This window comes from Chlorocebus sabaeus, chromosome 6 (genome assembly GCF_047675955.1).
Source record: "Chlorocebus sabaeus isolate Y175 chromosome 6, mChlSab1.0.hap1, whole genome shotgun sequence".
In the NCBI taxonomy this organism is placed as follows: Eukaryota; Metazoa; Chordata; class Mammalia; order Primates; family Cercopithecidae; genus Chlorocebus; species Chlorocebus sabaeus.
The window spans coordinates 2,528,662-2,556,068 of NC_132909.1; the positions used below are offsets into that span (position 1 = coordinate 2,528,662).

Below are 27,407 nucleotides of genomic sequence, written 5' to 3' on the forward strand. Positions count from 1 at the left end.
GGGCCTGTTCCAGACCTTTGCTCCTGGTGTCCTATAGAGCAGGGGATGTTTCAGGCTGAGGTCCCTATTCAGGATTCCCAGGACTCCCGGCTGCAGATATGCTCCTCCGGTCTCTCCAAAATGGTTCATTTGGAGAGTTGAGGTGACTCTGTTCATAATTTAAATGCTTAATTCCTTCCTACATCCTAAACTCCTTGAAGAATGTCTATGTGCCATAATATCTTTCTGCCCTAACTAAACCTATCGTGCAAGAAGAAATTATTAATTATTATTATTAATAGATACGGTCTCACTCTGTGGCCCAGGCTGGAGTGCAGTGGCATCATCTCGGCTCACTGTAACCTCCACCTCCCAGGTTCAAGTGATTCTCCTGCCTCAGCCTGCTGAGTAGCTGAGATTACAGGCACTCACTACCACGCCCGGCTAATTTTTGTATTTTTAGTAGAGACAGGGTTTCACCATGTTGGCCAGGCTGGTCTCGAACTCTTGACCTCAAGTGATCTGCCCGCCTTGGCCTCCCAGAGTGCTGGGATTACAGGCGTGAGCCACTGTGCCTGGCCTGCAAGAAGAACTTAATGAATATTGGCTACTTTCTTGCTGCATAGGCAGAACAGGTGCTAAGTTTTTTAGACACGAGGTCAACATTTCACCCTTGGGCATGGTTTTTCTTCTATTCCAGCTTCCCTACAACCATTACAGTCATCTTCTGAGTTCGTACCAAATCTCAGTGTCCTAGGAGCTATCCTTTTACAATCACAATTTTACTTCTTCCTTATAAGAATCCTGAGTTCAGTGTTACGATGATCGTGATGACCCTGGTTTTGAAATATACACATCAAGGAATGTAGAAACACATAATGAAAACTTTAAGGAATTACCGTAATCATAACAGAAGTCTCCGTGGTCCAGAACCTAGATTGAGAAGTGGACATGATGGGGACCTTTGCAGACTCCTATAGCCGTAACAGCATACCCGTTCCACCCTCGGATGTTGTCACCAAAATGAATTTCCAGTTGTGAAGTGAACTTCACTCACTTCGATTTTCTTTTTGTTTTTCCCAGTGATATACATTCCCCTAAGAGATATGTTTTGTTTTCCTCATTTTCAAATTATAATGTATTATTCTGTGACTTGATTCTTTTGACTTACTATGTTTTTGAGATTAATCAATGGTAGTTTGTTTTAGCTGCGGTTTGTTTCTAGCTCTTACAGTATTTAAATGTATGAATAGGTCACCATTTCATGACGCATTCTGTCACTGATAGATGGTTGGGTTGTTTCTCAGTTTTTGCCAATATGAGCAAAGCTGTTTTGAACATTCTTGCACGCATCCGTGAGCCCACAGGACTCTTGGACTACCTGAGTGGAATGGCTGGGTCCCTGAGGCACAGGTGACTTCAGTTGCCTCTTCACAAGTGGTTTTACCGATTATATTAGCATCAGGCCCAGGTGACTATCCCCACAGCTGCACCTCACTGCCTACTCCCGATGTTGTCGACATTTTAAAGTAGTCCCCAAATATTGGTTGGAAAAAGTATTTTATTGTTTTCATTTGCTTTTATGTGGTTATTAATACACATGAGCATTTTTCTCATGTTTGTGAGCCATTTGTTGCCTCTTTGGTGAAATGCCTTTTCGTTGTTTTCCTTATATTTCTATTGGTTGTTTTCTGTTTTTATTTGCATGAAGAAGTGCTTGATATATTCTGAAACAGTGGCGTGGTCAATTATGTATTTTCTTATATCTCCTCCCAGTTTGTGGTTTGTAGCTTTCTTTATGTAAGAACCATTCACTGAACAGCTTTTATTTTAAATGAAATCAAGTTGATCAACATGTACTTTATGTTTTATAAATGTGAGGGCCTTGTTAACAAAAATCATTCCCTGCTCTAACTCATGAAGATATCTGATATTGTCTTTTAAAATAGGATCCAGTTTTGAATTTCACACAGAAATATTAAGTCACTTGTCATGACTTTTCTCTAAGGTAGGGAGAAGCGATCCTTTTTTTTTTTTTTTTTTTGGTCATTTAAATACAAATGGCACCAGTTCCTTTTAGTGAATGGTTCACCTACTCTACTGCCCAGGAATCTGTTATAAACCATCTTTTCATATTTGCCTACATTTGTTTCTGGGTTCTATGTTTTGTGTCACTATGTATTTGCTCATCTATGTGCCAATAAGTCTTTTTTTTTTTTCAGACGGAGTCTCTCTGTCGCCCAGGCTGGGGTGCAGTGGCATGATCTTGCCTCACTGTAACCTCCATCTCCCAGGCTCAAGTAATCCTCCCACCTCAGCCTCCCGAGTAGCTGGGACTACAGGCACCCACAACCATGCCCAGCTAATTTTTGCATTTTTAGTAGAGACGGGGTTTCACCATGTTAACCAGGATGGTCTCGATCTCCCGACCTCATGATCCGCCCGCCTCGGCCTCCCAAAGTGCTGGGATTACAGGCATAAGCCACCGTGCCTGGCCAACCAATAAGTCTTAATTACCATAGTTTTTAATTAAATCTTCATAGGGTGGATCCAGTTCAATCAACTTTCCCACCTCCCACCCACCTGTGTTCTTCAGGCATCTCTTGGCTTGTACTAGTCCCTTCTATTTTCCACATACATTTCAGAATTATATTTTGATATGAAAATTTCTATTGGGATTTTATTGTTTTCCTGAATATAAAGGTCTATTTGGGAGCATATTGATATCTTCTTAATAATAATTCCTGTACAAGAATGTAATGTTATCCTTCATTTATAAGGATCTTGTATATGGCAGTAACATTCTATATAACATTCATTAAGGTTTACAATCTCTTATAAGAATTATTTCTAGTTTATATTTTTCTTGGAACTGCACGTGGCATCCTTTAAAATTTTAAATTCCAATTAGTTTTTTTTTTAGAGAAATACAATCAGATTTGTATGTTAATTTATATTCACCAAATCTGCTTTGAATCCTAACAATTTATCAATAGATTTAAGGGGAGTTTGCATGGATACTCAAATTATCAACAATATGATAATTTCGCCTCTTTCTTTCAGATCCGTTTTCATGCCCCAGTGAACAGGTGCACTATGTTGAAACAAGAGTGGGGACGGAGGCCATGTTTGTCTTGCGTCTTATTGTAAAAGATATTCTTTCATCATTTTCCCATCCATTATGAGATTTTTGGTGGCTTTTGCTTGTTTGGAATGCTTTATTGGGTGAAGGAAATTCTTTCATTTCCTAATTTACAAAGATACCTCTAAAAGCATGAAGAGATATAGACTCTTTTATATTTCCCCTTTCGCACCTATGAAGATGCCCCTGTTTTTCTTTAATCTGTTCAATATGAGGAGCTATATTGATCAGTCATACCCAGAGCATTCTCCCTCCTGACCAAAGCAGATACCTGCACATGGCAGTGAGTTTTCAGTCAATCATTAAAGGCCTCCAGGTGATTCCAATAGGCCGCCAAGCCGGGCTCCCTGGGTGGAGGATCTGGGAAGTGTCTCTGCAAATTCTATCACCTGTTAAACATCCCTTTGGTTGCATTCATTCCACAAATATTTATGGCCTCCCTCAGATTTGAAAGGATCCTTGCCAGGTGGTGGTGTAGACTAAACAGCGTATTCCCCTCATGGAGCTTATTGTGTAGATGGTTATCCAAAATGGAGACTATCGGTGGAGAACTTCTTTCCCCCTGCCACTGCCTAAATCAATTGTTTCGGAGGTTCTTGGTCAGATGCTCCATGAGCTCCAACATCATAAACGGGGCCTGCACTGTCTTCTAATCAGCAGACCCTGTTTAGTCCTGGGTGGAGGAAGACAACTGGAGCATCTGAGGCAGGAACACGCAGGTGCAGGAGTATTCCCCCTCCATCGTGAAGGTCATCAAGAACCCACCTTGGCCAATCAAGAGAGGAATCAGCTGGCTAATCACAGGGCAGGCACTGCCTTTTTCTTCCCATTTCCTGGCTTGTTTGCTTTCGACCAACCAAGGAGACCTGGTGGCAGGGTTGGTGAGTTACCTTTCTGGCCGATTTGCTTCTTTGAATTTTAAGGTTTTATTTATGACGTTACATTGGTTCTTTAGCTTTCTTTTTGGTTAGAAGCTGGAAATAATACGGTGGGGGAATACAATGACTAAAGTTACTAAGGGCAGGCCAAACTGTTTTACCTATTTCAAGTTCACATGGGTGAACTTGTGTCATGCCTTTTTTTTTTTTTGCAAACTTATTTAAGGTGACAGATAAAATTGCATGTATTGTGTGCAGCATGATGTTCTGAAGTGTGTGTGCATTGTGGGTGGAGTGGTTAAACGTAGCTAACTCATCATCGTAGCCTTATAGATGCCATTCTTCCATGTGATGTATAAAGTGTTAGAGACAAAAAGAATGTTTTTATTTTATTTATTATTTTTTATTTACTTTGAGACAGATTCTCGCTCTGTCGCCCAGGCTGGAGTGCAGTGGCACAATCTCGGCTCACTGCAAGCTCCACCTCCTGGGTTCACACCATTCTCCTCCTCAGCCTCCTGAGTAGCTGGGACTACAGGCGCCTGCCACCACGCCTGGCTAATTTTTTGTATTTTTAATAAAGATAGCGTTTCACTATGTTAGCCAGGTTGGTCTTGATCTCCTGACCTCATGATCTGCCCACCTCAACCTCGCAAAGTGCTGGGATTACAGGCGTGAGCCACCAGGCCTGGCCAAGAATTTTTTTAAATGTAAATTGATACATAATATTTATGGGGTACATGTGATGTTACAGGCATAGTATGTGTAATGATCAAGTCAGGGTATTTAGAATATCCATCACCTCAAGTATTATTTCCATGTGTTGGAAACATTTCAATTTCTGTCTAGTAATTCTGAAATAAATAATACATTCTTCACCATAGTCAGCCTTCTCTGTTAACAAACATTAGAACTTATTCCTGCTATCTGACTGCATGTTTGTGCCTATTAACCAACTTCTTTTGCATCCTCACATCCTTTCCAGCCTCTGGTAACTATCTCCACTTTCTACCTTCTTGAGATCAACGTTTTTAGCTTTCACATGAGTGGGAACACACGACATTTTTTTTTCTGTGCCTGGCTTACTTCACTTAACATCATGATCTCCAGTTCCACCCATGTGGCTGCAAATGGCGGGAGGAAAGGATACTTTAAGCACTCAGGTAGCTTCCCTGCTTTCAAGAATGCTCAACTCTAAGGTATTGATTTGTTAACAGAAAAACCAAACTCTGTAAAATACTTTAAAGAGGTTGATTCTGAGCCAACGTGAGTGACCGTGGCCCAGGGAAAAACGCGCACACAGGAAGCCTTGAGGAGGTAGTCCCCAGGCAGTCAGGTCACAAGTATTTGTGTATGTTTGGGGGAAGCAGAAGTTACAGGCAACGTCATAAATCAATAAATGGAGGTTGTACATTGGTTTGGCCCGAAAAGGTGGGATGTCTCGAAGTGGGAGCTTACAAGTGGGGGGGGGGGTTCAGGAATTCTTTCGTTGGCAATTGGTTGAAAGAGTTAAGCTTTGTCCAGAGACTTGGAGTCAGTAGAAAGCAATGCTTCAGCTGGGGCAGGGGGATGGGCTGCTGTCTGTCATGTGATGTGATACCAGAGTCAGGCTGGAACATAAGCCACATTACACTAGGTGTTTTTCTTGTCTTTCTCTTCTTAGCCATTTCATGAGATTTTTTTCACATGAGAAAGACTTAATCTTTGCCTGGCATTGCCTTAGGTCTTGTTTATAATCTGGTATCTTATTGCCACAAAGAATCTATTCTGTCCATCTTCTGCACTCTATTTTATTTTATTTTATTTTGAGATGGAGTCTCGCTGTGTCTCCCAGGCTGGAGTGCAGTGGCGCAATCTCGGCTCACTGCAACCTCTGCCTCCCGGGTTCAAGCGATTCTCCCACCTCAAACTCCCAAATAGCAGGGATGACAGGCACACGCCACCATATCTGGCTAATTTTTGTATTTTTAGTAGAGATGGAGTTTTGCCATATTAGCCAGGCTGGTCTCGAACTCCTGACCTGTTAAAGTGCTGGGATTACAGGTATGAGCGCCCGCACCTGGCCCTGAGCTCTATTTTAATGTTAATGCCCATGAGTTGTGCCGGCTATGAAAGGAAAGAGATGGGAGGAAGTTTGACCTCCCTTCCTGCCATGGTCAATAATTCTGTTTTTCAAGTATCTCTCAGGTCCCCTTGGCCAGGAGGGAGGAGGTCCATTCAGTTGGTTGGGTGGGGGCGGGGGGGTCTTAACATGTTATTTTTAGTTTACAAATTGATTCTTAACTTTGAGTGCTGAATTTACAGTGGGGACTGAAACAATCCACTGATTCCTGGGCCCAACCTCCAAAGTCTCTAATTTAATCAGTGTCTATATTTCCGGACACTGGGGTTTTTGAGGACTCCCCAGGTGATTCCCTTGTGTCTCAGTGCTTGAGAAGGTCTGGTTAAAGGTGCTTGAAGTGTCCAGCTGTGCGGTGATCAGCTATTCTGATGCAACGCCGACTCGGGACGTGCAATGCTGTTATGGCAGCTTTTGTACAGGTGTTGGAGCTTACCTCATAGTGCAGTTGGCACCTTATAGCTCAGTCAACAGCAAATTCCAGCAATGAACTTAAAAAGCATTGCAGTGTGGTCAGATGAGTGTAGGAAATGTTGGTGTAAACAGTGTTTTGCTCTTCGGGAAAAGTAAGTAATGAAAGCTTTTAACACACACTGATTCAACATTGCTTTTTTTTTTTTTTTTTTTTTAGGAAGCTATGAAGCCATCACTAGGCATAAAGCTTTGGAATTCTCCTTGAATTATCCTAGGTCATGGTATAAAATTAGAAACACCTGAAGACTGAGAAGGGGTATGATTAAATATTTCTGGTGCATTATTACCAACCCACTTAAAAATCATACTTTAAAGAACACAAAGCTCATACAACAGTGTTTAGGGAAATACGGACTGTTTGCATCTCAAGGTATCTCCACTTTCTTAGACAAACGTATCACTAGAAGGAAATACAGTTGACTCCTGAACTCAGAAGTCTCTCAGAATAAGTCTCAGTTACAAGGACAGGGCTCAAAGAAAGGCAATGGTGAAATAGAAGTCAAAGGAGGGAAGAATTTGGGGAAGGGTTGGACTTGGTGAGGCTTAACTTATTAATCCCTAATCTACTTGTGTTCGCTTAGGGGGGAAAAACACCAACACAAGATTTAAAAGAAGAAAACACTTGTGTCACACAAATGTGTTTAACAGATTCACAGTAGACCTGTGAACAACACAGGTTTGAACTGCATGGGTCCATTTGTACATGAAGTTTCAAAAATAAATATATTGGAGAATTTTGGGGGAGACGTATGACAACTTGTGGATGAACCAGACAGCCTAGAAATACTTAAAAAATTAAAGTCAGATATGTCGTGAACGCATACAATACAGATGTTCGTCTACTTCTGTGTTAATTGACTTCGTTGATAAGGCTTCTGGTCAATAGTTGCCTATCAGTGTTGGAAGTCAAAAGTTATACATGGATTTTTGGCTGCCTAGGGGCTGGTACCACTGACTTCTGAGTTCAGGAGTCGATTGTATTTCCCTGTAATATGTTTAAGAAAGTGGAGTTACCTTTAGACTCAAACAGTTCACACTTCTCTAAACACTGTTGTATGAGCTTTTTCCTTGTGTTCTTTAAATTATGATATTTATTTTTATTTATTTTTTTTTTGCAATGGAGTCTCGCTCTGTCGCCCAGGCTGGAGTGCAGTGGCACAATCTCGGCTCACTGCAACCTCCACCTCTGGGATTCGAGCGATTCTCCTGCCTCATGCCTCCCGAGTAGCTGGGACGACAGGCACGTGCCACCCCGCCCAGCTAATTGTTTGGATTTTTAGTAGAGACAGGGCTTCACTGTGTTAGCCAGGATGGTCTCGTTCTCTTGACCTTGTGATCCTCCTGCCTTGGCCTCCCAAAGTGCTGGGATTACAGGCGTGAGCCGCCGTGCCCGCCCTAAAGAATGATTTTAAGTGGGTTGATAATACATAATAGTGCACCAGAAATATTTAATCATGCCCTTATCAGGCTTCAGGTGTTTCTGATTTTACACTATTATATAGGAAAATTTAAAGAGTTTTCCATGAGCTTTATGCCTAGTGACTCTGCTTCATAGGTTCCTCAAAAAAAAAAAAAGCAATGTTGAGTCAATGTGTATTAAAAGCTCCTATTACTTTTCCCAAAAGGCAAAACACTGTTTTACACCAACATTTCATACCCTCATCTGACCACAGTGCAATGCTTTTTAAATTGATTGCTGGAAGTTGCTGTTGACTGAACTCCAAGGTGCCACTATTGTATACACACGTGTTAGTCATTTGTAACTTCTTGTCTCTTCAAGTTTTATATCTAATTGATATTTCCTCAATGATCGTGAATCGAGTTCTTAAACCAGTAACTTTAAAGCCTTGTCTCTTTTTCTACGTTATCTTCATCCCTTGATTCTGTCTACATGTTTTTCTTCAAAGGTCAGACACACATCTGTTTTCGTTAAGCCCCAGAGTCATGACACATAAAGCTTGTGGAACATTCTTTATTCTATAAGTTTAAAATCAGAAACAGGGGCATGATTACATATTTCTTAATTAAATATTAAGTCCCAATCATACCTTAAAAAATACAACCCAATCTTACTTACTGAATTTTGTTTGCATAGTGATGGAAAGCTTGCATTTTCCTTCCATCTAGGCAGTGAGCCCATTTTCTCAGCACCATTTAATGCATATTTCATATCTGTGGATTTGTGATACCATAATTATGACATACTTAATTGGGGTTGCAGTGGCCTTACACATGTGCACACATAGCAGCTCTCATGGGATTTAAAATTTGTTGCAATAAGTATTCTCCATAAGAAATACAGGTCTACTTTAATTGACATAATTATTAATTTTGCAGTCTGATAAAATTCTAAGCCTCAGTTCCAAAATTTTTCTTTGACCTCTTCAGTCATGACATAAAGATATCATTTCAGGGTGAGAGAGAAGAGAAATTCCACTGAGACTATTAAGGCAATCTTTTATTTCTTTTTGAGACAGTCTTGCTCTGTTTCTCAGGCTGGGGTGCAGTGGCACGATCTCAGCTCACAGCAACCTCTGCCTCCCAGGTTCAAGTGGTTCTCCTGTCTCAGCCTCCCAAATAGCTGGGATTATAGGTGCCCACCACCACCATGCTTGGCTAATTTTTTGTAATTTTAGTAGAGATGGGGTTTCATCATGATGGCTCGGCTGGTCTCGAACTCCTGACCTCAGGTGATCTGCCCGCCTCAGCCTCCCAAAGTGCTGGGTTTACAGGTGTAAGCCACTGTGCCCGGCCAACTAAGGCAATCTTGTTAACCATATGAGCATGAAAAGAACTGACCTTTAGCAAATATGCTAAGGGTCAATTATGGATGCAGAGGCTGAGAACACTGGGGAGAAAGAGAAACAGTGGTCCTGCCCTGATGGACACTTCAATTTAAGGGAGTAATTAGACCTGAAAGCAAATCTCCCATAACTAACAATGTTAATGGGACTGCCTGCTGCAAGGTAAAAGATGGTCATGTGAGTTTAGGAGGACGTCATTCAATGTTGTGAGGTTATTTCCTGTTACCCTATATGTCAGGTGTTGAATGCCATCCCCTAGTTGGGTTAGATGGGATGATTTGGGACTTGGCACAGTCCTGCTCACAACTGTGACTTATTACAATGAGGGCTACAAAGCAGAACTGGCAAAGCGAAGAGGCACATGGGACAAAATCCAGAGGAAACCAGGCTCCCTAGTGTCCTCTCCCAGCAGAGTCACTCAGGTCATGTGGAATTCCCCCAGCAGCAAGTGGTGAAAAACACACGAGATGTTGTCTGCTGTGGAAGATCATTACAAACTCAGTGCTCGGGTGTGTGTGTGTGTGTGTGAGAGAGAGAGAGAGAGAGAACTGGTCACATAGGCATCCTCTCCCTAGCATATTCCAAAACATGCATTAAATGGTGCTGAGAAAATTGGCTCACTGCTTAGATGGAAGGAAAATGCAAGCTTCCAGGCTTCTAGAAGGACAGCAAAGCTTTAGCATAAGCCACGTTGTCTGTATAAACCATACAGGCGTGTGAACTACTCTTATCAGCTCTGGGAATGGGGGTGGAGGGCGCCCTCCACATCCAAGTTCCAGATTCTAGCCAATGGCCAATGCAGCAGGCGGATCCTAAAGACAGCAGTCTCAGACCCGTCATGTTAACACTCTTCTGTATACCCTGAAATCCTGGCTTCAGCTGACATGATGCCTGTATGTACATATGTCAGGGTAACTGTCCCATTCATTGCTTTTCCTCTTAATAGTGTATTATAAATATCTTTCTGGGTCCAGCAAATACAGACCTAGGACCAGTCTTTATGGCTTCATGTTCCATTTTATTCATGTAACGTTTTTTTTTTTTTCAGAGTTGAGATTAATACATTTCTGAAAAATGAAGTTTTAGGAAAGATTTCTTAGCATGTTTGTGCATTTAGGTCCAGAATACAAAAACAAACATGAGACGAAAAGCTATGGAATGATGACTCTCCGAAGTCCAGCTCAGGTTTAGGAACTCAAAGGGTGCCATTGTTTCACCTTTCCTCCTCAGACCCGATACTGAGCAGAGTAAGAATTCCACACCACCCTCTGTTCAGCGGGATTTTCTAGTTAACCTTCTCATTTGTCTCTCCCCTGCCACCGAGTGGTGGCCTTTCATCTGTCCTCCCACCTCAGTGCGCCCCAGGGTTGCCCTAAAATTGTATACGATTTCTTAAAACTGAGCTCTGGGCTGCCAAAGTTTGCTCGACTTCACCTGACCGAACATTAAAGCAACTCCCTGGGTGCATGTCTACCTTCTGAAACTCATTGACTTCCTTATTTTTTTCTGCCAGCTCGACCATGCATTTAAAAGCTCCTTTAGGGGAGGAGAGGGAAACAGGGAGTGACTGCTTACTAGTTACAGGCCCTCCCTTAGGGGAAATGAAAATGTTCCGGAATGATGGTGTCAACCTTGTTGGGCACTGGGGATTTGCATAGCACTGCTGCAAAACTCAGGTACCATAGGTACGTGTTAGTAGGCTCATGTTTTTACCCCTTTATTGGGGGATCATGAGTATCTTACCAGGTACTTCATGGCCACGGTGGAGTCCAATCCAACCCAGTGGCTCTATCCTCGAACACGGTACCCGGTATGTGAGGTCTGCAAGCTTACTGTGCCTACTTCTGCCCTTCAGGTAGGCATCACTGTTGAGTGTGTCTGCAATGCCACTGACTCTCTGTCTTGTATTTGGTACATCTTATCAGCTTCGCCGGCGGTTTCTTTATGTCCAACAACCTAGTGACGGTTGAGTATATAGTTAGGTTTATTTCGTGGTTGGAGATCGAGCAGTCTAGCCTCGAAGTTACCTGCCATTCTCCAACAGGCATTTACTCCCCCAAAGGGACTATTTATCCCTTGTTCTCTGCGTCAAAGCATTTGCCGTAAACCCATGGAGACGTTGGCCAATCCACATCCACTCATATCTGATCAGATCTTCTTTCTCCGCCTTCGTCATCAACTGAGTGCCTTGACGGTGTTGGGTCAAGGCTCTGGGATGGATTCTTCAGTCACAACTCTGCAATCTCAACTTCTCATGACTGAGTGTAATGATATCCGGATTAGACTGACACTGAAACTTACCGGTGTAGTTTGGAGGCTCACAGGGTTTGGAAATTGGTCAAGGGAAAAGAGAACCAAAGGTGGCAGTTGCACACACGCTTTTTTGGGTGGCGTTTTCACAGGTTGTGTGTGGGGCATGTCCCCAGCCTGTCCAGGGACTACAGTGTGTGGGTCCCTACTCAGAAGGAGAGGAAGATGGGGAACCCCTGCAGAGGTGGGGTAGAATTGGAGAGGCGACCTGTGTGTGTCTGTGTGTGGTGTGTGTGTCGGTGTGTGGTGTGTGGTGAGTGTCTGTGTGTGTCTGTGTGTGTCTGGTGTGTGTGTGTGTGCGCGGTGTGTGTGCGGTGTGTATGCGGTGTATGGGGGGTGTGTGGGGGGTGTGGGGGGGGTGTGGGGGGGTGTGTGTGTGGGGTGCGCGTGTGTGTGGGGTGCGCATGTGTGTGGGGTGCGCGTGTGTGTGGGGTGCGCGTGTGTGGGGGGTGCGCGTGTGTGGGGGGTGTGTGGTGTGTGTGTGTGGGGTGTGTGTGTGTGGGGTGTGTGTGTGGGGGGGGTGTGTGGGGGGGGTGTGGGGGGGGTGTGTGTGGGGGGTGTGTGTGGGGGGTGTGTGGGGGGTGTGTGTGGGGTGTGTGTGTGTGTGGGGTGTGTGTGTGTGTGGGGTGTGTGTGTGTGTGGGGTGTGTGTGTGGGGTGTGTGTGTGGGGTGTGTGTGTGTGGGGTGTGTGTGTGTGGGGTGTGTGTGTGGGGTGTGTGTGTGTGGGGTGTGTGGGTGTGGGGTGTGTGTGGGGTGTGTGTGGGGTGTGTGGTGTGTACGTGTGGTGTGTGGTGTGTGTGTGGTGTGTATGTGTGTATGTGTGTATGTGTCGTGTGTGTGGTGTGTGTGGTGTGTGTGGTGTGTGGTGTGTGTGGTGTGTGTGTGGTGTGTGGTGTGTGTGGTGTGTGTGTGGTGTGTGGTGTGTGTGGTGTGTACGTGTGGTGTGTGGTGTGTGTGTGGTGTGTATGTGTGTATGTGTCGTGTGTGTATGTGTCGTGTGTGTGGTGTGTGTGGTGTGTGTGGTGTGTGTGGTGTGTGTGTTGTGTCTGTGTGTGGTGTGTGTGTGGTGTGTGGTGTGTATGTGTGGTGTGTGTGGTGTGTGTGGTGTGTGTGGTGTGTGTGGTGTGTGGTGTGTGTGGTGTGTCTGTGTGTGTGGTGTGTGTGTGTGTGTGGTGTGTATGTGTGTATGTGTGTATGTGTCGTGTGTGTGGTGTGTGTGGTGTGTGTGGTGTGTGTGGTGTGTCTGTGTGTGGTGTGTGTGTGTGTGGTGTGTGTGGTGTGTATGTGTGTGTGTGTCGTGTGTGTGGTGTGTGTGGTGTGTGTGGTGTGTGTGTGTGTGGTGTGTGTGGTGTGTGTGGTGTGTGTGGTGTGTATGTGTGTGTGTGTGGTGTGTGTGGTGTGTGTGGTGTGTGGTGTGTGTGTGGTGTGTGGTGTGTGTGTGGTGTGTGTGTGGTGTGTGTGGTGTGTGTGGTGTGTGTGGTGTGTGTGGTGTGTGTGTGTGGTGTGTGTGGTGTGTGTGGTGTGTGTGGTGTGTCTGTGTGTGTGGTGTGTCTGTGTGTGTGGTATGTGTGTGTATGTGTGTATGTGTCGTGTGTGTGGTGTGTGTGGTGTGTGTGGTGTGTGTGGTGTGTCTGTGTGTGTGGTGTGTGTGGTGTGTATGTGTGTATGTGTCGTGTGTGTGGTGTGTGTGGTGTGTGTGGTGTGTGTGGTGTGTGTGGTGTGTATGTGTGTGTGTGTGGTGTGTGTGTGTGGTGTGTATGTGTGTATGTGTGTATGTGTCGTGTGTGTGGTGTGTGTGGTGTGTGTGGTGTGTGTGTGGTGTGTGTGGTGTGTGTGTGGTGTGTGTCGTGTGTGTCGTGTGTGTGTGTGTGGTGTGTGTGGTGTGTGTGTAGGCGATACCACTCAGTACACTGGGGAGGAGCATCTCCTGGGTCCGAGAGCTCCAAAGGGCAGGAGCACCTCACAGTCATCTTGACCCTGGGGACTCACCTATTGCTGGCAGACCCTGGGAGCAGTTCTGTGAGGTATGCAAAGCAGGCAGGGTCTACATGACTGAACATCTGCTTATTTGGGCTGTGTTTGAAACAATTGGATGTATAAAAACAGTTTGAAGCCAGTGGGCTTTATGCACTAACAGGTTTCAGCCTAGAGTGAAAAAAATAACCTAGGGACTGTCTTTGGCTCATTTATATAGTAACGAGACAGAACAGAGTACATCGTAACTTAGTTTTCTTTTCAGCAGCATACAAGACCACAAACAGCCTATTTGCTTATTATAACAGTTGCCTCTTCATTAGGAGTCCTTATTTGTATCAATGACATACCTCCAAGGAATACAGTCATTGTAAATACAGCCGATTGCTATACAGATTATTCTAGCATAGAGGAGTTTCATATACAACAGCCTATCTTGTAACAGACCATAAGCATAGATTTCTAATCTACACAGGGGTGACAATTTCAAAAGAAACACTTCCCCTCCAACATTCCTATATGATACTCGATTCTCAACCAATATGCTATTTGCTAATCAGGGATAACTTTTACCGTAAGAATGTTGCCTTTTAACACAACTGATATTCCATCTTAACAGAACCTAGAAATTTACCAAGATCGATTGACAAGGCCATTGACCCAGACAGAAAGAGTTCAGACCTATCATTGATGATCTATCAGAAAGGAGCTTCTATCACACCACAGGAATTTTCTAGGATATCAGCTTTGGATGAATTGGCATTACTGTGTGGTTTGATTGTCTGATTCCACATCTGTTTTTTAGATCTCCTATTTCTGGTGCCTCAAAATCCCTTCTCTCTGAAGTCTGTCTTCCCTGGAGAAGCAAGATGGCAGAATCGAATTCTACTGACTTTGACCTGCTGTGGTATCTGGAGAATCTCAGTGACAAGGAATTTCAGAGTTTTAAGAAGTATCTGGCACGCAAGATTCTGGATTTCAAACTGCCACAGGTCCCACTGATTAATTTAAGGGCGACAAAAGAAGAACTGGCTAACTTGTTGCCAATCTCTTATGAGGGGCAGCATATATGGAATATGCTATACAGCATATTTCTAATGATGCGTAAGGAAGATCATTGCATGAAGATCATTGGCAGGCGAAACCGTGAGTGGGGTCATGAGAAGGGTGGGTAGAAATCGGGGCACTTCACAGGAAGCTGGGTGTTGGGCCTTTTTTTTTTTTTAATAGGTTTTTGGGAAACAGGTGGTATTGGATTACATGAGTAAGTTCTTTAGTGGTGATTTCTAAAATTTTGGTGCCCCCACCCCCCGATCGGTGCACACTGTCCCCAGTGTGTAGTCTTTTATCCCTCACCTCCCTCTCACACTTCCCGCTGAGTCCCTGCAGTCCAATGTATCATTCTTATGCCTTTGCATCCTCTTAACTTAGCTCCCACTTATAAGAACATACAATATTTGGTTTTCCATTCCTGAGTTACTTCACTTAGAATAATGGTCTCCAATCCCATCCAGGTTGCTGCAAATGCCATTATTTCATTTCTTTTTATCACTGAGTAGTGTGTGTGTGTGTGTGTGTGTGTTCACAATTTCTTTATCCACTTGCTGATTGATGGACATTTGGGCTGGTTCCATGTTTTTGCAATCGCGAATTGTGCCACTATAAGTGTGTGTGCACATGTCTTTCTTGTATAATGACTTCTTTTCCTCTGGGTAGATACTCAGTAGTAGGATTACTGGATCAAATGGTTAGTTTTCCTTTTAGTTCTTTAAGGAATGTCCACACTGGTTTTCATAGCAGTTGACATTCCCACCAGCAGTGTAAAAGTGTTCCCTTTTACCACGTCCACACCAACATCTATCTTTTTTTTTTATCATGGCCATTCTTGCAGGAGTAAGGTGGGATTGCATTGTGGTTTTGATTTGCATTTCCTTGATCATTAGTGATGTTGAGCAATTTTTTCATATTCATTTTTCAAGGACTATCAGATATTGGCTATTTGTGTATCTTCTTTTGAGAAGCGTCTATTCGTGTCCTTAGTCTACTTGCTGATGGAATTGTTTAGCTTGGTGGTTTTGGTATGTGACTTTTCCATCCCCAGAGAACCTGTCTTCAGAACTGGAAGTCATGTGAGGACCAGGGATGGATTGGATGAGGGTCGTGTTCTATCTTGTGGCTTTCTGATTCTACCTTTATTTTCTATTATGCTAACCAGCTTATATGAAAGTAGCCAGCCAAAGGATTAGACTCAAAGTACTTAGCTAGAGCAGATTTCCCAGCATGGAGCTCTGTCCTAGAACCATAAGATCCAGCTGTAGAAATGTAGGGGGCTCTGTGTAAGGATCATGCAGAGTAGTATTTGGGAGGTTGAGGCAGGTGGATTACCTGAAGTCAGGAGTTCGAGACCAGCCTGACCAACGTGGTGAAACCCCTATCTCTACTAAAAATACAAAAATTACAGGGCGTGGTGGCACGCACCTGTAATCCCAGCTACTCGGGAGGCTGAGGCAGGAGAATTGCTTGAACCTGGAACCTGGGAGGCGGAGGTTGCAGTGAGCTGAGATCACACCATTGCACTCCAGCCTGGGCGACAGAGCAAGATTCCGTCTCAAAAAAACAAAAACAAAAACAAAAAACAGGCTCTCTGTTGCCCATGCTGGAGTGCAGTGGTGCAATCATAGCTCACTGTAGCCTTGAATCCTGGGCTCGAGGAATCTTCCTGCCTCAGCCTCTCGAGTAGCTGGGATGACAGGTACACACCACCAGGCCTGGACATAACTGACTTAAATACCAGGCTTTTTTGTCATGTCTTTTCTATTCATTTTATTTATATATCTATTTATATTTATATCTTAATATATATTTATATATGTTTATATAAATATATAAATATATACACATATGTTTATATAAATACATATACATATATAAATATGTTTATATAAATATACATATATACATATATGTTTATAGTTATGTTTATATTTATATATTTTTATATGTATATAAATTATATAATATATAAATATATACACATATAAATATATATAATTGTTTATGAGTCTCGCTCTGTTGCCCAGGCTGGAATGCAGTGGCCTGATCTCAGTTCACCGCAACCTCTACCTCCTGGGTTCAAGCAATTCTCCTGCCTCAGCCTCCCGAGTAGCTGGGATTACAGGCACCCACCCCCACACCCCGCTAACTTTTTGTATTTCTAGTAGAGATGGGGTTTCACCATGTTGACCAGACTGGTCTCGAACTCCTGACCCCATGAGCCACTCTGCCTGGGCCTATCCATTGTATATTCTCTAGCCATCTAGAAAGACTCATAGGGACCAGCCAGGCAGGTACTGAAAATGTACAAAGTGGCTGCCCAGCTCTAGGTAAAATATATGTTCAGGTTTACTACTGTCCCTTAATTGGTCATATGGAGAAAAAGATTTCAGGTTGTCTCCAGTCATAGCCTAAAACAAATGATTGAACATCTACTAAACTGCTGTCAATATTTGAAAATGGTACTGAGGCCCCAGGACTACCAGCCCTTCTGATGTGATGAGAAACCAGAGATCTGGAGTGTATGCCTCTTTTTAACATTTAATGGTTGGCAGCTATTTCAAATTTAAACATGACTTGAAATTTAAGTAAAACCATCTCGTGGACCAGGTCCAGCTTTGGTCCCAGATTTAAACCAAAATGAGAGGCTGCAGAGTCTGAGGCAGAATCCGGTGAGCAGTAGGGAAACTTGGCTAGCATACTTCACTCACCCACCTTATTTGAAAGCTGAAAACTGCTTTTCACATCTTCTCCCGTATAAATTTACAACCAGAAAAAATCTATTATATAGCATACAGTATTCAAAAAGTACAGAAAAAGAAACTAAAGTCACCTGGATCCCACAACCTTGAGCTATACCTAACGTGAATAGCTATCTCCTTCAGGAACTTTCTAGTCAGACAGATACAAATGTGTAAAAATAGTCAGGCCAGGTGCAGTGATTCACGCTTGTACTTTGGGAGGCCGAGGCAGGTGGATTGTTTGAGGCTGGGAGTTTGAGACCAGCCTTGCCAACATGGCGAGACCCTGTCTCTACAAATAAAATTTAAAAATAGCCGGGTGTGGCGTGTGCCTGTAATCCCAGCTAGTTGGGAGGCTGAAGTGAGACAACTGCTTGAACCCGGGAGGCAGAGACTGTGGTGAGACATGATTGCGCCATTGCACTCTAGCCTGGATGACAACGCGAGACCCTGTATCCAAAAAAAAAAAAAGTCACACTCTATCCTATACTTAGGCCCATTTTGATTTATCAAATGTTCACCTAAGCATTTTTGGATATGGTTAAAAACATCTTAAGCCATCCCCATTCTGGGGTTCCTGCTAAAGGAGTAAGGATTTATCAGTTTTCATGGGTATCCGTCCAAGGTTTTTACAAGTGAGTTATATCAGCATATCTAGATAGGAGGACAATTGGAATGGAAGAAGTAATCTATAATGGATAAAGCAGTGACACTGAGGCCGGGCGCGGTGGCTCACGCCTGTAATCCCAGCACTTTGGGAGGCCGAGGCAGGCGGATCACGAGGTCAGGAGATAGAGACCATCCTGGCTAACACGGTGAAACCCCATCTCTACTAAAAATACAAAAAACTAGCCAGGCGTGGTGGTGGGTGCCTGTAGTTCCAGTTACTTGGGAGGCCGAGGCAGGAGAATTGCTTGATCCCAGGAGGCAGAGTTTGCAGTGAGCCAAGATCTCGCCACTGCACTCCAGCCTGGGCGACAGAGTGAGACTCCGTCTCAAAAAAAAAAAAAAAAAAAAAAGTGATACTGAAACAGAGGTATGATCTATAAAAAGCTTCACATGGTAAGTCCTTTTAGATAAACTGGCTTTTTTTTTTTTTTTTTCGTCGTTACTGTTTTTTCCTTCAATGAGTCCGGGGACTCACTGAAGTTGGGGATCTTCTCGGATGAAGAGTCAGCTGTTGAACTCTGCAATTTGCTCAGGTTGATACCTTCCGTTTTCCTGAGGGTGAGGCCATAAGCCCAACATAGTGTGGATGGTGACAGGCCAGTGCCTCGAGCGACACTTTCTGTTAACTGCTTCCTGGGCAGGGTCAGTGGTGGGAAAAGGAAAGAACCCAAGAATCTCTCTGCCTGATGCTGCTTAGACACTCTCTTGGTTAAGAGCACAGACACGTGAGTTGCCTACACTGGCATTCGAACCCCAGCTGTGTTTAACAGGTATGGAGCCTGGCAAAGCTGCTTTTTATATGCCTTCCAATGTAAAGCACTACAGGCTCAGTATTTTAATAAGTCAAGAAACAAGGATTCATTAAACTGGTCATTCCAACAAGTAGCAGTTATGTACAATGAACAAGTCCAGAGATCTAATGTAAGACGTGAGGACAGTAGTTAATAAAATCGTATTAGGGATTTCTGTTAAATAAGTATCCTTTAGCAGTTCTTGTCACACACAAAAGTAACTGCGATAATGCTAATTTGCTTCTCCCACTACAGTAACTGTTTTACCATCTGTACATATCCATAACGCCATGTTATAAACCTCAAATACCTACGACAAATCTTTTTAAAAGATCATTTCAAACCACACCTTCAAAATATAACTAGAACTAATATTTAACTAGACTCCTAAATATGAACTAGGTTATTAGTAGTAGCAGGTTGACAATGTGACTTTTTTTTTTTTTTTTTTTTTTTTTTTTTTGAGACAGAGTCTCACTCTGTCGCCCAGGCTGGAGTGCAGTGGCGCGATCTCAGCTCACTGCAAGCTCCGCCTCCCGGGTTCACGCCATTCTCCTGCCTCAGCCTCCTGAGTAGCTGGAACTACAGGCACCTGCCACCATGCCCAGCTAATTTTTTTGTATTTTTAGTAGAGATGGGGTTTCACCATATTAGCCAGGATGGTCTCTTTTTTTAAAACACTTGTCACCCATATTTATATACTCTATAATTATAAGGATTTTTTCTGTAACCTGAATTTGATCTTTCTGTCTATATTCTCTATTTTGAGGCCATACAATTTTCTTGGACCTTTTCCTTCCATACCTACACGCTTCTGGCTTTATTGAGATGTAATTGGCAAATAAAAAGTACATACACTTGAAGTGTGCAACTTGATGTTTTGATATATACTGTAAAATAATGATCCATGGGGATTCTTGCTCACCCACCATCTCCCTGTGGTCAGGAGCCTTCCAGTTCTGGGCTGCTGGCTATCGTGTCTCATTCTTCTGTTCTCCATGGGTTGTGTGGCTTCCTTGATGAATCTCATGTGTCCTAGATAATCCAATTGAAGAGTTGGTGTTGACACTCTATTCTCTCTCCATGGCAGCAGTACACACTACCAGCTTTTGGTCCACCATCTTTTCTAACCATGCCTCACTTTATATTTTAGATATTTTTAAAATTATACTTTAAGTACCTCGACATGGTGGTGAACTTGTTTTCCTTCCTTGAGTGTTTTCTTCCAGAATTAGTAATTTTTTATTTTTGTGTTGCATGGTTATCCTGTCATTCACTTCTCTTTTCTTATCTAGCTCAAGCTTATCAAGGACAACTGTGTCCAAAATGTATAGCTTGTCCTAGTATAGTGTAAAGCAGTAGTCCCCCACCTTTTTGGCACCAGTTTCAAGGAAGACAATTTTTCCATGGACCAGAAGGGGTGGGGTGGATGGTTTGGGGATAATTCAAATGTATTACATTTATTGTATACTTCTATTACATTGTAATATACAATGAAATAATTCTATATCTCACCATGATGTAGAATCACTGGGAGCCATGAGCTCATTTTCCTGCAACTAGATAGTCCCATGTGGGGGTGAGGGGAGACAGTGACAGATCATCAGGCATTAGATTCTCATAAGGGGGGTGCAACCTAGATCCCTCCTATGTGCAGTTCACAATCGGGTTCACTCTCCTGTGAGAATCTAATGCTCCCACTGATCTAACAGGAGGCAGAGCCCAGGTGGTAATGTGAGCAATAGGGAGCGGCTGTAAATAGAGGAGGGCTCAGTCACCCGCCACTCACCATCGGCTGCAGGGCCCAGTTCCTAACAGGCCACAGACTGATACCGGTCTGGCGTAAAGTCTCCTGAACATGCCTCCTAGGCTACGTTGTAATCTCTTGTTACCCTTTACATTTTTACCACTATCTGCTGAGGGTGTCAATGGCAGGGGAAGTGAACCAGAGTTTGAGAGACATCCTTCCTAGGGACCATGGCTGTGTACTCCATGGAGACCCTTTAAATGTCAATAGCAGGGCTGAGTCCACTCAGTGAGATTCTCAATTCCGTGGACATTGCAATGCCCTTCCCCTCCTGCTCTGCCCAGTGCCCTGAGAAAATAGAAATCCTTCCTGCTTCTCTCAATGATCTTATTCTCAAGACGGTTGTGCTGTCACCTCCTCAGGAGGTACAAGTTCACCTGCTCTGTTTACTTCTCTTCAAATTGCAGATATTTAAGAGAATGTCAGATGTGGTTTCTCTTCTTCACTTTCTTCACCCAGTACCTCCTCTGGGATGGCTTCACATATCGCAGTAGTAAATACAAAAGGTCTTAGTACTTACATAGATTGCTCCCAGTGGGGAAAAAAAAAAAAAACTCAAATGGAGCCTTGGATGTGGGACAGGGAATTGGTAGATGCCTGATGGGCCTCGAAGTTTTCAATGGGGAAAGAAACTACAAGTCATGTAATTAAAGGGTAGAGGAAACTACAGGTCAAGAAACTACCTCACCTATAGTTTCTTTCCTCTGCTTTTTTAGAATTTTTTTCTCCTAGACTGGAGTACAGTGGTACAATCTCGGCTCACTGCAACCTCCGCCTCCTGGGTTCAAGTGATTCTTCTGTCTCGGCCTCCTGAGTAGCTGGGATTACAGGTGCCTGCCACCATGCTGGGCTAATTTTTCTATTTTCAGTATAGACGGTGTTTCACCATGTCGGCCAGGCTGGTCTCGAACTCGTGACCTCAGGTGATCTGCCTGCCTTGGCCTCCCAAAGTGCTGGGATTACAGGTGTGAGCCACTGCGCCTGGCCATCCTCTACCATTTTAATAAGTTTTCAACATGCCTTTGACCTTCAGTGGACTTTATCAGGTGGGAACCTTAACAGGTGGAAAGTTTAGCAAGGTTGTTCCCTGAAATAACAGTAGAAAATGCGCATTTATGAACTTGAAGATAAGGAGATTTTGGGAGAGAATAAAGACGCAGCCTGGTGATGGTGGTTTTGTTCATCATAAAAAGTGACGAGGGAGAAATGGACTGAAGAATAAACTTAAGGTTTTGAACTAAGTTTGTAGAAAATACAAAGGTCGGCCGGGCGCGGTGGCTCAAGCCTGTAATCCCAGCACTTTGGGAGGCCGAGGCGGGCGGATCACAAGGTCAGGAGATCGAGACCATCCTGGCTAACACAGTGAAACCCCATCTCTACTAAAAAAAGTACGAAAAATTAGCCAGGCGTGGTGGCGGGAGCCTGTAGTCCCAGCTACTGGGAGGCTGAGGCAGCAGAATGGCGTGAACCCGGGAGGCGGAGCTTGCAGTGAGCCGAGATCGCGCCACTGCACTCCAGCCTGGGTGACAGAGCAAGACTCCATCTCAAAAAAAAAGAAAAAAAAAAAAGAAAATACAAAGGTCCTTGACAGGCTTCTCTGACCACAAAGCGTTCTCAGGAAAGAGCTTCAGGGTCATCGGGTAGTTCTATTTTTAATTTTTTGAGGAACCTCTATATCAGTTTTCGTAATGACTCCTCTGACTGACAGCCTCACACACTGTGCACAAGGCTTCCCTTTTCTCCACATCTTCACCCACACTTACCTTTTGTCTTCTTGATAATATCCATGCTAACAGGTGTGAAGGGAATATCTCATCGTGATTTTTATTTGCATTTCTGATTCGTGATGTTGAACACCTTCTCATCCCCTCTCCTTTTGGGACTGTAATTACCTGTATTTTATAGTCACCCTTTGATATTGTATCACAGTTCCCTGATGGTCTGATTGGTTGTGATTGTTTTTCCACTGTGGTTGTCAGGTCAGTTCTATTGATCTGTGCTGGGGCCCCCTCATCGTTTCTTCTGTGTGTGCCATCTGCCATTCAACTATTCCAGTGAATTCTTTGTTTTGCATAGTGTATATTTTAAGTTACAGAGCATCCATCTGATTCTTATACTTTATATACATAATATATGGGGATATATATGTAATATATTATGAAACTTATAAAATTATTACCTCCTAATTCCAAAAGCTGGGTTATATGTACGTATGCTTCTATTCAGTTTTTATTTTACTTTTGACAAATAGTTATGCGTAATTATAAGGGACAATGTGATGTTTAGATATGCTTCCATTGTGGAACGTTGACATGAAGCTAACAAATCTATTATCTCACATACTTATTCTCGTGTATGTTTGTGTGTGTGTGTAACTGGAAAGCTTCTGAATGGCAAAGGAAATGAGTGAAGAGACCCCTGGACTAGGAGAACATATATTTGTAAACTATGTATGATACGGAACTAATATCCAAAATATATAAGGAACTCAATAACAAGAAAACGGATAACCCAATCAATAAATTGGCCAAAAACAAACAAACAAAAAACACCTAAATAGACATCTTCCAAAGATTTTTTTCTTGATTATAAATCATGGTTTATAATCACGAACCATACTCACCACCATCATCATGGTTTTCTACTTTGAATCTCAATTTTTTATTGTATACTGAACATCATATATAAAAACAGTAAGGAGAAAGTCCTGTCTCAGCCAGTCTGTTGGGATGTGATGAATCGGAACTGGGCAGCCCTGGTAGTCTTGAGGACGGGATCAGGCCCGTTTATCCATCAGGCTCATCTCCACGGCGGGGAGCTAGCGTGTCACATTCTAGTACATTCAGGTCCACCACGCCAGCCCTGCTGCAGCTGTTAATCGTTGGCTTTTATTTATCCCATCAAAGTTCTTCCAGGCTGCCGGGCTCCCTCTTCTGCCTGCCCTTACCCAGGGATAAAAACATTTTCAGGTATCTGCTCACTAAGGAAGAAGTCATCTGCTTCTAGGAATTCACTTATTTGGATCATTTCTGTATCATACCTCTACGATAGCTTTATACTTATGTCTTAACATTTTTGTTTGTTTTTGCAGTGGGACTGTAATCTTGTGTATTCTCAAGAAATAAGACTCCCTTTTATCATACATTTTAACTTTATTCCATATATCATTTCATTTATCTTAAGTAGTTCATTAAATGATCTGGATTTAAGTAATGATATGCATAAACAAGAAAATAGAAGGAAAGATGAACGTGTAACTCATGACTGACAGGCCAAGATGTAATAAGTAGATACCCTGAACTGAATACATACCAGGAAACAGTCCCTGAGCTCGAGTTATTGTCTCAAAGGAAAAACTGGGTGTGAAACAAAACATTATAATTGAAGGCTACATAAAATGCTAGGGAACCCCCAAAAAGGAAAGAAATATGTTCTTGATGCCAACATATGAGAGGGAAGCCCTTGCAGGATAAAGAGCAATGCTCAAACAGATCTGTCGACCCCATTGTATGGGTTAAATAGGTTTTATTCAACCTTTTTCCTTTAAAGCAACATGGGCCAGGCGCAGTGGCTCATGCCTGTAATCCCAGCACATTGGGAGGCCGAGGCAGGTGGATCACCTGAGGCAGGAGTTCGAGACCAGCCTGGCTAACATGACGAAACCCTGTCTCTACTAAAAATACAAAAAAATTAGCCAGGCGTGGTGGTGTGTGCCTGTAATCCCAGCTACTCGGGAGGCTGAGGCAGGAGAATCGCTTGAACTCAGGAGGTGGAGGCTGCAGTGAGCCCAGATCGTGCCACTGCACTCCAGCCTGGGCAATAAGAGCAAAACTCCATCTCAAAAACAAATATCTTTGTACCTATATCTTTGTGTTATAGTAAGTAAAAAATTTCTACTACACTTTTCCTGTAAACACGAAAAGAAGCTAAAACTGTTCTTACATCTTGAACTTTTATCTTTGTTCTATTTTCTGCCCCGTACTTGCTGGATTAGGCAATCAGGAGGCATGCAAGGCTCTCATGAGAAGAAAAATCACGCTGCGATGGGAAAATCACACTTTTGGAGAATTTCATTATAAATTTTTTTGTAACGTTGCATCAGATGTGTTCTACGTACTTCAATTAGCCTATGATTCTACCAGCTGTTATTCAGCCAGCGATCTCAATGTGTTCCTGATGGGAGACAGAGCATGTGGAAAAACTATGACTATCAACCTGGCTGTGATGAAGTGGATCAACGGCGAGATGTGGCAGAACATGATCTCGTACATCGTTCACCTCACTTCTCACGAAATAAACCAGATGACCGACAGCAGCTTGGCTGAGCTGATCGCCAAGGACTGGCCTGACGGCCAGGCTCCCATTGCAGACATCCTGTCTGATCCCAAGAAACTCCTTTTCATCCTGGAGGACGTGGACAACCTAAGGTTCGAGTTAAATGTCAATGAACATGCTTTGTGTAGTAACAGCACCCAGAAAGTTCCAATTCCAATTCTCCTGGTCAGTTTGCTGAAGAGACAAATGGCTCCAGGTTGCTGGTTCCTCATCTCCTCAAGGCCCACGAGGGAGGAAAACATCAAAATGTTCTTGAAAACCACAGATTGCTACGTGACCTTGCAGTTCTCGAATGAGAAGAGGGAGCTATATTTTCACTCTTTCTTTAACGACCGTCAGAGGGCGTCGACAGCCCTCATGCTTGTACATGACAATGAAATACTCACGGGTCTGTGCCGGGTCGCCATCCTATGCTGGATCACATGTACTGTCCTGAATCGGCAGATGGACAAGGGGCATGACCCCCAACACTGCTGCGAAACACCCACTGATCTACATGCCCACTTTCTTGCTGATGCGTTGACGTCAAAGGCTGGACTCACTGCCAATCAGTATCACCTAGGTCTCCTACAACGGCTGTGTTTGCTGGCTGCAGCAGGACTGTTCCTGAGCACCCTCAATTTCAGTGGTGAAGACCTCAGATGTGTTGGGTTTACCGAGACTGATGTCTCTGTGTTGCAGGCCGTGAATATTCTTTTGCCGAGCAGCACTCATAAAGACCGTTACAAGTTCATACACTTGAACGTCCAGGAGTTTTGTGCAGCCGTTGCATTTCTGATGGCAGTACCCAACTGTCTGATCCCCTCAGGCAGCAGAGGGTATAAAGAGAAGAGAGAACAATACTGTAACTTTAATCAAGTGTTTACTTTCATTTTTGGTCTTCTAAATGAAAACAGGAGAAAGATTCTTGAGACAACCTTTGGCTACCAGCTACCCATGGTAGACAGCTTCAGGAGGTACTCGGTGGAATACATGAAACATTTGGGCCGAGACCAGGAAAAGTTGACGCACCATGGGTCTTTGTTCTACTGTCTCTTTGAGAATCAGGAAGAAGAATTTGTGAAGAAGGTTGCGAACACTCTCAAGGAGGTTACCGTTTACCTTCAATCAAACAAGGATATGATGGTCTCATTATACTGTCTTGAGTACTGCTGTCACCTGAGGACATTTAAGTTGAGTGTTCAGCGCATCTTTGAATACAAAGAGCCACTTGTAAGGCCAACTGCTAGGTGAGTCTTTAAAAAATAAATCCTCTTTTCTGTCTTCGTAAGACCTGCCCATAATTCTAGAGCTTGTTGACCAGAACATGACAAACTCGAGGCCATGAAGAACCTAATTTCCAATCGAGCTTCTAATTAGACCAGTGACTTAAATCTCTCTGCTTCTATTTAAACTCAAACTTTGAGTTAAGCCTCAGCACTGTTGACTTTTTGGGCCAGCTGTTCTTTTGTAGTGGGGGTCTATCTTGCGCATTGTAAGTGGTTTAGCAGTATCTCTGGTTTAGCAGTATCTCTGACCCTGTGGCCAGTAGGGTCCCTTTTTCCCCACTTGTGACAGCAACAAAAATCTATATCACCAAATGTCTGCTGAGGGGCAGAATTGCCTCATTGCAAACCAGTGGTTTAACCTAATTTCTTCAGATCTGTTGTAGAGATTAAACAGAAATAAACCTTGTATTGTTACATTATAGGAATGTTCATGATAGCACAAAACACGCAACATTGATTTTTAATATTGAAGTTTTAAAATATTCTCGCATTTAAAGGCCCTGCACTCAGATGTATCTTACCTGAATATGGAATCACCAACTACTTTAGTGAATCTGAATGTTGTTTTTTCATGCTTGACCCTACTTTATTTCTTGCTGCCTGGTATTAAGTCTGGGTCAGACAACAGACACTCTCAAAAGATACTTTAATTTACGTGTTTTACAAATTGCTGGAGTTGAATCGATTCCATCGGAAAACTCAATTTTTCTTCTGTGTAGTCAAATGAAGAGCCTTGTCTACTGGAGAGAGATCTGCTCTCTTTTTTGTACAATGGACACCCTCTGGGAGCTGCATCTTTTTGACAGTGACCTTAATGATATTTCGGAAAGGATTCTGTCTAAAGCCCTGGAGCATTCTAGCTGTAAACTTCGTACACTCAAGTAAGTACTATATCAACTTCTGCCTTAGAGGATCCCCCAGGAATAACGGTGATCTTTTTCTTTCTCTGGGAGAAGATAATATAAAAAACACACTTTCAGGTCAGGCTCATCAGGGCCTAGGCTCCTTCTGTACTTCTCAACCATCTTTAGTGTGTCTATAAGATGACCTTGGGCCACAATGG

The 27,407-nt window shown here is 43.2% G+C and overlaps 1 protein-coding gene across 2 annotated transcripts in view; it reads left to right on the forward strand.

Annotated features, from left to right (window-relative positions):
• Positions 1-3,965: 3,965 nt before the first annotated feature.
• NLRP11 (NLR family pyrin domain containing 11) overlaps positions 3,966-27,407 on the forward strand; it is a 46,140-nt gene continuing 22,698 nt past the window's right edge. The window contains exons 1-4 of one of the 2 annotated variants that reach the window (XM_038006375.2): positions 3,966-4,002; positions 14,486-14,826; positions 24,736-26,305; positions 27,064-27,225. In XM_038006375.2, the coding sequence (XP_037862303.1) occupies positions 14,550-14,826; positions 24,736-26,305; positions 27,064-27,225 (2,009 nt within the window). In that variant the 5' untranslated portion in view covers positions 3,966-4,002; positions 14,486-14,549. Of the gene's footprint in view, positions 4,003-14,485; positions 14,827-24,735; positions 26,306-27,063; positions 27,226-27,407 lie in introns of those variants that run through there. The other variant, XM_038006376.2, reaches the window with a different exon arrangement.